The sequence below is a fragment of the Amphiprion ocellaris genome, chromosome 2 (assembly GCF_022539595.1).
Source record: "Amphiprion ocellaris isolate individual 3 ecotype Okinawa chromosome 2, ASM2253959v1, whole genome shotgun sequence".
Taxonomy (NCBI): domain Eukaryota; kingdom Metazoa; phylum Chordata; class Actinopteri; family Pomacentridae; genus Amphiprion; species Amphiprion ocellaris.
The window spans coordinates 28,018,483-28,028,583 of record NC_072767.1 but is presented as its reverse complement, the minus strand read 5'-3'; the positions used below and the strand labels follow the sequence as shown (position 1 = coordinate 28,028,583).

General features: G+C 41.7%; 1 protein-coding gene across 3 annotated transcripts; it reads left to right on the top strand.

The window, feature by feature from the left end:
- Positions 1–495: 495 nt before the first annotated feature.
- On the top strand, positions 496–3,930 carry barhl2 (BarH-like homeobox 2). Of its 3 annotated transcripts, none has more exons than XM_035952706.2 (3): positions 496–1,462; positions 2,134–2,347; positions 3,277–3,930. In XM_035952706.2, exons 1-3 carry the CDS (start codon positions 898–900, stop codon positions 3,587–3,589), a joined length of 1,092 nt encoding a protein of 363 aa, XP_035808599.1. In that variant the 5' UTR covers positions 496–897; the 3' UTR covers positions 3,590–3,930. The 3 variants fall into 3 exon arrangements, with proteins under 3 accessions (XP_035808599.1, XP_023135790.1, XP_023135789.1); XM_023280022.3 differs by having other exon boundaries at positions 2,131–2,347; XM_023280021.3 differs by having other exon boundaries at positions 497–1,462; positions 2,122–2,347.
- The last annotated feature ends 6,171 nt before the right edge of the window (positions 3,931–10,101 follow it).

Below are 10,101 nucleotides of genomic sequence, written 5' to 3'. Positions count from 1 at the left end.
GGCACAACTTTACCAAGCAAAAGAAAAAACAATTTAAAAAAAGATTTCTCCTACCATCCTGCAGCCACGGAGGATTTCTTCTTTTTATAGTTTACATTGTACCAGCTCTAAATTATATTTAACTTAAAAAAAAATAAAATCCTACATCTTTTTCTCTCGCAGCCAGAAATTCATATAAAAATGTTTCCAGCTTGGCGTTAAAGCACATGCATGTGTTTTTCCTTTTTTTTTTCTTCCTTTTTTTTTTTTTTTTTTAAAGAGCTGCACTAAAACTCAATGCAATGGTTGGCTTGAAGCGTCTGGATAAAGAAACAACTCCCTGATTGGGTGAAGGTGCCGGAGCCGGTCGGGGATGCGAGCCAATGGCGGCGCGGGGAAGGAAGGGTTGGGTGGGTGGGTGAGGAGGCGAGGGGGAGGGAGGGAGGGAGAGAGAGAAAAAGGCGTCGAGTGTTTATTATAAAGGAGAAAATATTAATTCCCCCTCGCCGTGGGCCGTGACGTCAGTATAGGAAGTCATTGTAGAGCAACACTGGAGCGATTAGCAGCAAAAAGGGGGAGCCTGATGTCGAGGAGTCAGCCCTATGTATATCTCTCTATACGCCTCAACTTTTAACACAAAGTTCAATATAACACAAAAAGGGACGTGGACTACCCACACTTTGCTTTTCCGCGTTTTCACTGAATGTAACACCCTGGACCATAGGCTGCCTCAGCCGCCTGTAAACGAGGATTTTGTTTCTTTCCTGGGTTTATTCCTCAACTCTTTTTAATTTTTTTCCTCCCCTCTCTCTTTAGCTCCCGAGTTAATTTTCTTATTTTTGCTGACTTTCTTGTGATTTGCACCGGAGGAGAAGCAGCTCACTGTTGTTATGAAGACTTCATCCCTCCTTTCTTAATATGGAAGGATCCAGCGGGTCGAGTTTTGGGATAGACACTATTTTATCCGGCGCTTCTAACTCTGGCAACCCCGTGCTCATGAACGGAGATTTCCGCCTCGGCGACAGCAGGACAGCGGATTTCAGGAGCCAGGCAACCCCGTCGCCATGCTCGGAGATAGACACTGTGGGAACGGCCCCCTCGTCCCCCATCTCGGTCACCATGGAGCACGGCGCCGATGCGCATCTGGTCCAGGACAGCCTTCAGCATCACCACCATCACCACAACCAGCCGCAGAGTTTGCCGCTGTCGCCTCAGCAGCAGGCGCAGCAGCAACAGCCGCTCGCCGGGGCCGGCTGCGCCCCGAGGACTGCCACCTCCTCGTTTCTAATCAAAGACATTTTAGGCGACAGTAAACCGCTGGCAGCCTGCGCACCTTACAGCACCAGTGTATCCTCACCGCATCACACGCCAAAACCAGAAAGTGCCACGGCTGCGGACGGCTTCAGGCCCAAGTTGGAACAAGACGAAAACAGGAGCAAGTTGGACAAAAGAGACGACATTCAGAGTGAAATGAAATGCAACGGTAAGAGCATCAGCTGTTGTTTGCCTGAGAGAAAGATAGGCACCATTGTAGGCTGCTGGTTTGGAAATGTCGGTGTTGGAAATAGCCAGAAAAAGCAGATAGATGGGAGCTGAGCAAAAACTTCCTAATTAACATAATAATAATAATAATAATAATAATAATAATAATAATAATAATAATAATAATAATAATAATAGTTGTGTGATTCTTTGTCTTAGTTCCAGCCTCCTTTATTAGTCTAATAGATGTGAAAACAGATGTAAGCCTGGTGATTTTCCCCGCGCGAGGGGCCTCCCTAGTGGGTCAATTAGAGAGATTATTGTTCTTCCTAGAGGGGGGATCATGGCGCACTGAAACACAGCTACAAATAGAGATGGATTGATATATTGATTTCTCGTTTTCTGAAAGAGAGAGACAGAAAAAAAACTTCAAATGACAAATACACCACAAGTTTTTTTATTATTGCTTTTTCTTTGCCACACATGTTGGCGCACATTGTACAAGTTTTGGGGCAAAGTTTGATCACTTTAACTGCCGTGTGCTTGTTATTTCTCACAATATTTGAAAGGGAATTTCTATATTTTTGTCGATGCCGTGTGAGGACTTGTAAGGCCTTGATGGTTTGAACCACAACTCACCCGCCTTTGCTTTGCGCTCAGGGACTAAAGAAGAGGGTGACCGGGAAATCTCCAGTAGCAGAGACAGTCCACCGGTGCGCACGAAAAAACCTCGCAAAGCACGGACAGCCTTTACCGACCACCAGCTCAACCAGCTGGAGAGGAGCTTTGAGCGACAAAAATACCTCAGCGTGCAGGACCGCATGGACCTGGCAGCGGCTCTCAACCTCACAGACACACAAGTCAAGACCTGGTACCAAAACAGACGGTAGGTAAAATAATAATAATAATATTAAGTGCGTAATTTGGAAACTGGCCTTTTTATTCTTGGTAATGCAAGAAAAAAAAATACAGGATATTACCTGGAAGCACACTGGGAGATGTAAGAATTATAAAGATTACACTAATAAATAAATGAACCTCACTTTTTGTCACATTCATCTAAATTAATTTTCTTCTTGAATTATTATATTTTTCTGTACACTTTAATTCACATTTAGCAAATTTATATTTATATTTGGGCACCACTTTTCCTTCCCATTTCTAATCCATGCGTAACCACTGCAAGACGTGTAATTCAACTGACTAATTATTTTAAGACTAAGTTTTAGCTTGAGGGAAAAAATAAAAATATCTTTTCTAAATGACTGTAGACACGTGAAGCTGACATTATGGTAAATTCTTAATATGTCAAAATTGTGTCAAAAATGGCTTTTTTTGAAATGTCTAAAAAAAAAATTTCAGCTTCTTGATTTATAGCTTTTTGAGGCCTGAATTACATGTAACCCGTTAATAAATCGGTGCTTTTCATTTATTTTGTTGGAAGTACGATAAAATATTCTACCTTTACTATATATGTTGCACATTTTCTGCTAAAATGTTTCTGATTTTATCAAATAGATCTTCTAAAATCATCCTTTTCTTTGTGCCAGTGACCCTTTAAAATCAAAGCTGATTTATTAATTAAAGGGAATATATTTGCACAGGTGTCAGAACAGTACAGCTGGAAGAAGTTTGGACTGAAACATATTTCCTTCCCTCTTTTTTCCTTTCCCCCCCTAATTAAACCTTAAGCATATATTCGTGCCTGTTATAATTAGGCCTCTGCATACCAATGAAAGGGGCCGTTTGGGGAATTAGCAGGAGAGATGAGATGATTAAATAATTCATCTGTTGTATTTTGATCCGATGTTGCAGGACGAAGTGGAAGAGGCAAACGGCGGTGGGATTAGAGCTGCTGGCTGAAGCAGGAAACTACTCGGCCTTACAGAGAATGTTCCCGTCGCCCTACTTCTACCACCCGAGTCTGCTGGGCACCGTGGACAGCACGACGGCAGCCGCGGCCGCCGCAGCCATGTACAGCAGTATGTACCGGACTCCTTCCACGCCGCACCCCAGCCTCCAGAGACCTCTAGTCCCCAGGGTGCTCATTCATGGCCTTGGGCCGGGGGGGCAGCCGGCACTAAACCCCCTATCCAACCCGATGCCCGGCACGCCGCACCCGCGATAAAAACGCGCAAAAAATAAGACGATGACCAGAAAAAAAAAAGCTGGTTGAACACGTGATGTGAGTAACTGCATCGGAACCCACATTGCAGGACGTTTTTTTTCCTTCTCTGTCCCCCCCATCCCTTCAAAAAAAGACACATTTAAAGACATTTTACAGAAGTAAAGGAGGTATTTAATATAGGCCCAAATACAGAACTTTGTGTGCGGGGCCACAGCGAGGACTGCTCATGTCTGATTGTTTGTTTGTTTGTCTTTTGTACAAATACACTTACATTAGCAAATAAACTTATAAAGTTTATTAGATGGAGAAGAACTGAATGAATAAAGAAGTAATGATACTAATTGATTTGTAGACGCTTCTATTGAAACATGAGTCCAAATTTCATTAAAAAAAACTTCCACACAAGAAACCAAAAAATAAGATAATTTCCTCATAATTTCTCTCAATTAATATGCAAAATTATACTCTTTAAAAATTTTATTCAAAAAAAAAAACAAAAACAAAACTCGCCTGCACATATTGACCCACATTTACGCGACAGTATTTCCCAAGCTGATGTAATTTTTTGCCACAGATGGATGAAGGTAAATAATTTGTAACAGCAGCATATGGTCTCTAAATGGGAAGATACAGAACCCGTGATCACCCGACTGGAGGTCAGCTTCCACTGCTTTTATATTTATGTTTACCAGCACATATGCATATGGATGCGCAGCAGCTGATTGGTGGTGGGGATGAATGTTTTTTTTTTTGGGGGGATGAGACTGGGTATACTGGGAATGTGGCCTTAGCTTAGCAGCTGTTCCCTGGGAGCACAGCGAGACAATAAACCTGAATTTCTCAGCGTGAGCGATCAGTGCAGCAGGATCAGGACAAGAAGCCTGCAAGAATGGAGCAAAAAAAGAAAAAAAAAGGTGCTGATAATCTGCTCATTCTCAATAACCAATAGCCGTTAGTGAACTTGTTTCAGGAAGTTTTGGGGGGGAATAATCTCCCTGTGACCTCGGTGTCATTTGAAGTTTTGCATCAAGTCTTGCATCATTTTTTAAAAAATATCCAGCTTCAAGAAATTAATTTTTCAGATGTTTTTTGTTGCAGTTTTAGCCATCTTTTATTTTTATTTTTACTGAACAAATAACAGCGCGTGTTTGGATTTAAATGTTATTAAAATACTTTGATTTTATTTAGCCTCCTCTAAGCGCGCACCCCGGAGAATATGGCGAGGGGGCGCTTGGTGTGAATTAGTGCCTCGGGGCCTGTTTGTTTGGGTTACTTTTTTTTCTTATTACAGTCAGACAAATAGACTTTGGTGCTTTTAAAAACGAGGAATGCATGCAAACCTTCAGCAGGCACATTGTTTTACGTTTTGGTTTCGACTTTTACGCTCAGTTTTTTTTTGCTCCTACTCTTATGTATTATATATTGTAATATTGTGAGAAAACTGCTGCAGTATTTTAATCCAGGAATTTTTTTTCTTTTTTTTTGCGCGTAAAGACGCGCGCAAAACTACCCAGCATTGTCATCTAGCCAGTGGACGCAGCGAATGCAGGCTGAAGTTTCTGTGCGTCTTAATACTTTGAACACGTTAATGTTGCCTGTTTAATCCGTCCGCTTGTCACTCACTCTGTGGACACTCGGAGGAAAACAGGTCCCGCTGCTTTCACTTTCTGCACGGACACCGCCGTTAAGGACTCACTACATCCATTAAATGCGCCTTATTTTCCCCTCTATTTAACCAAATTGCGCAGACAGGCCCCGGAATTACTATTATTATTGGCTCGAGTGTTCACTGCGTATGGTGCGCACTCCTTGTTACAGTAATTACACTAAATGCAATATCCATTCTCATTAAAATCTCAGGGCTTGTGGATAATCGAGAGAATCAAGGCAGCAGGAGAAGCGTTTTTCTGGAGAGCAGAGACTGTTTATAGGAATCGTCGCTTCCCTTCTCGGCCTTGTGCGCAGTGATTGCGGCTCTGCGTGGCCTGTATCGCCAGTGTTGGAAAATATTAGCCGACCATATTGACCCAGCAGCTCCTGGCCATTACTGCAGTATAGTGCCGACGCATGTTGTTCATATGCATGACTTCTAGAGCATTATTTATTTATTGCACACTCTGCGGGTGGGAGGGGAGGGGTGTCGGCGGTTGTGCGGGCTGGTTTCCAATTCATTAATAATAGGCTGAGCCATACAGCAGCACAGAATTAATAGGCTCCTACCAGCTCCTACTACCTGGTAATTTTTGGGCGTCGCTGTAATCAGATTTTTAAAAAATTCTTTTTACGCACATGACTGGAATATTTTGCATTGGTCATGGGCTCAGTCAGTCGCAGTATATATGAATGTGAAATTCTTTTTAAAAATTGTGCTGTGTAAGGTTTGTTACAGGTGGCTTAAATAATGACATTTTGGTGCAATTTCTGAAATATCTGATATTATTATTTGGACTCGCTGCTGAAGCCAAGCGATTTTTTTGGAGCAAAGATGAGCAATACTGAAGGAAACCCAATCAGTGGTGTAAAAAAAAGGGCAGCAGACTTGAATAAAGAGGATTAGGCCTTTCTTTTACATGGCGCATATTATCCAGAACAGATGGGCTTTAGAGAGTCGTTTTCTTCTTCTTCTTGCCTCAAGGAACCTTGTTGGGCACTTTAATTGCCACTTTTTCCAACTGATGTAATGGTGGGATATCTTTTTCATTACAATAATGAGGTAACACTTGCTCTCCTTGGCCTCTCATTATCACATCTCCTACATCACTCACTAAACACAAATTTAACCCCCCACCTCTCCCCCACCTTCCCCCAAAAATTGTCCGCGCTAACTTCTCTTATAGATCTCGTTATTAGCAGCTGCTCTGTGCGTGTGTGTGTGTGTGTGTGCGCGCGCGTAAATGCGCGTTGCAGCAGCCCTTTTCATTAAGGAGCCTGCAGGAGAATTTAAAGCTCTGCATAATAATAACAATTCACGAGGCAGATGACTTTTTTTTTTTTTTTTTTTTTTTACAAAACTGTAAATTGTAGCTTCAGTTGGTAGCTTGCATCAGAGGGACGCGCTCAGGGTGAGGAGCTGCACTATTCAAACACACGCATGCATCAAGTTGGTCGCGCTTTTGCACTGATCTTAGTTCAAAACGCTTAAAAAAAACAACAACCTGAGACATGGTCAGCCTTGATATTTTCTCAGCTGGTACATCAGTGACTATTTCCTCAATCGCTAACTCTCAGTGTAACGCTTTAAAATGCACATTTTACCCACTAGTGTGTTCCAAAATGTCACATTTAAGTGCAACGTCTTTAAAAAATTTAATAGAAGGCACACAAAAAACTTCATTAGTTAGCACCGTGTAAAGCGTTACTTATGTTTTTGGGGACATAATGGGTCATAAGAAGCAGATGTATAAACTTAAACCTCCATAAGTTTTACTCACATCAAACATTTATTTTCTCACATTGTTTTAATTGCTTTTGTTTGGTTACTAAGCTTGTCAGAGATCATTAAAAATAAAGGCTGTATATTTTCCAACAACTTTTAGACAAATATTGTGATGGCATAAACCAAAAAAACCTACATAAAGATCTCATGTCTAATTTGGACATATTAAATGCAATGTATATGTCAGATGAATTATATTTTTTCCAACTCTAGGATGCTGGGAAATTAATATTAGTTTAAGGCATTTCAAGATACTTAATGTGAAGTTAGGATGACATAAAAATATCCTTTAGCTGTGAAGAGTTGTTATTTTCCCACCTAGCAACGTATCTCCTCAAGTTTCTCTATGCTGAAATTAGTGATAGGAAGTATTTGTGATAAATAGTTCTTTATGACTTTTCCCTGCCTAGAAAGGCTCCTAAAGTTTGGTTGTTAAGAGCAGTGAGTAACCAGTGAACAGACTTGTTGACATGGAGGCTGTAAGCCATCCACTCGTCATCCTGATAAACACCCACCTCACGGCTGAGCCCAGACTAGCACGGACATCTGCAGCAGTCCCGGCTGAATGATGCCGTATAGCTGCGACATATCATAGTTTAAATGGCCTCATCATTTCAGCAAATCCAGCCAGTTCCCCTCTCTCTTTTTGTCAAGTGACAGGACAGCTGATGGCAGAGAAGCTCCGCTACCTTTCAAGTTTCAACCAGGCGCCGTCACATGCGACCGCACAACCAAGAAGAAAAAAGTCTGTCAGCAGTGATGTCAAAAGCTTCAATTTTTACAGAGCAATTAGGGGTTTCATCACAGAGGAGTGATGTCAGGATTCATTACGGCTCAGCAACAGCTAATTGCTTCAAGGTTAAAGTAACAGATCTGACGGCATTATATTTTAAGTGACAGACTCAAATTCTGGTGGTGTTTCATAGAGCACAGCTCTGACATTAAGGCAGTGTGTTCAGGAGGATGGGGGCTGAGAAGCGATAGAAATTACTCCACATTAGGATTGTGATTGGTGAGAGGAGCAGCGATTCTCTGAGGTACAAACTGCTGTTTGGGTCTGCCACCGTAAAGGGGAAACAAAGGACAATGTAACATGCACTTTGCAAACACCTTTTCAAGTACATCGTTCTTGAGTCGTGGCCCTCGTGGGTATAAAGTATTCATCCAAACTAGCAGAAAATCTGTCCTCTGTTCAAACTTGACTAAAGTCTACTTTATGTCACATTGAAGTTGCTTGATGCACTGCTGTACATTTGCTAACAGCCATTGAATACAAGGCTGTGACCTCTGTATGCCTCTCAACTTTGGAGTTGTCCAATGAAAAATTGATTTTTGTCTCTGCTTTTTAGATTCGAATAATTTTTAAAAGGGGTGACTGGCCAGTGTGACAGTATTTCACAACAAAGAGGCAAAGATTCTTCGATAATATCTCATGACCCACTAGTTTCATCTCACAGCCACTTGTCGAGGTCCACCCTCATTATAGGAGTCACTTCTTTGTCACTTCAAGACAGCAGAAATTAAGTCTAAGCAAAACATTTTTTATCATCTTTACACTGATATAGCTAATGTGTCAGCAAACAGTTGCCTATCTACACATTCAGCATATACGTTAGCATTCATTCATTTCAATTTTGCTCTTCTTTAGGCCTTGTTTTAGTTTTTCACAAACTCCTGAGGGAAGGTCCTGGGTATTTAGCTGCTAAGTGCTCCACTCTGTTCACCAGCTAATTGCTAATTTTGTCTAATCATTTGGTCATTTGGTGTTGCATAGCTAGCAAACTCATTGTTTTTAGAATCCACGAGACCAACCTAAAACAATAAAGTTGCAGCCCAACAACCCAAACATTCAGATAAAAGACACCATAGAAGTAACCGTAGAAGTGAGGGGAACTGCAGGTAATTCACTGTGGATTGTTTACTACAAGTGACCCCTATTATTATACAGCTAGCCAAATATAGTCCATTGTTCATATGAAATATTGATTGTAGCAGCTTTAAGACATTGCACAAGTGAGCAGAGGCAGCTGAAAGCTCCAGCTTTGGTCTTGGCTAAGTTAACACCCTTGTATTTAGATCTTTTCATATCTTAATGACCCCAATTTGAGGGAGAAATCGAACGTATTTGAGCAAACTGAATATGGATTGGGGCTTCCGTGCCACAGATCCTCTGCAGTCATTCCTTTTCAAATGAGCAGTTGTTTACCCTTGGCTTTTTTCCTCCTCTTAAAGTAGAATACCTGATCCTTTGAACTGATTGTTTGTTTAACCGCTGCTGGGAATCAAGAATCCCCGAGGTCTGAGTAAGTGTTGATCTAAGGTTGGATTTGAAATAGCCTAATGAGGAACTCTTTGGATAATTAGTGATAGCTGGAATGCTTGTGGATAATTTGAGTGCTTCGCCACCCTGTATGAGCAAGACGACGGGGAGGAGGGCGGATGATGAAAGAACAGGAAGATCAGGGTTAATGAAAATTAGCATGTCAAGTTAGTCCCTACCTCTGTGCTTTTTTTTTTGTCTTCTTTTTTTTTCTTTTGTTCTTCTTAAGATGCGTTATTGTTGATGTAATGGAACAATTAGCGGCGAGGTTCATTGTAGGGATAAGGTGCTGTTGGGGAGGACGGCTGCTGCTGCTGCTGCTGCTGGAACTACAACTAACGCTGTGGTAATTAGAGTCGGGAAGGTGTCTGGGAGTGAAGTCCAGCAGGAAATGAGGAGGTGGCAGTGGGCCTATGGGGAGAAAAAAGGCTGCCCCCCTTCTGTGCCCACTCGGTAGTCAGTGGGAGACCACAAACAGGAGCTGTGCCCAGTTCAGACAATCATACAAGTTTGGACTGGTCCGGACTAAACCACCAGTTAATTCTGCTTTTGATGGTTTTCACTGCTGATCCGTCATCTGTGTGTGTATGTGTGGACGCACACACACACACAGTCATGACTGGCGTTAATAAAGATATACTAGGCAAGAATTGTGGTTTGTTGTTATTGGAAAACAACAGATCTCCTAAAGGCGTGATACTATAGAATAAAGTGAACATTAGTGTGATTAAAATGCTCCAAAGACAATCTGTTGCA

Excerpts from the sequence above, each read along its gene's own strand:
- barhl2 (XM_023280021.3), top strand. The coding sequence starts at position 898 with ATGGAAGGATCCAGCGGGTCGAGTTTTGGGATAGACACTATTTTATCC. Across the intron at positions 1,463-2,121 it reads GAGTGAAATGAAATGCAACG|GGACTAAAGAAGAGGGTGAC; the intron begins GTAAGAGCATCA and ends CTTTGCGCTCAG. Across the intron at positions 2,348-3,276 it reads ACCTGGTACCAAAACAGACG|GACGAAGTGGAAGAGGCAAA; the intron begins GTAGGTAAAATA and ends CCGATGTTGCAG.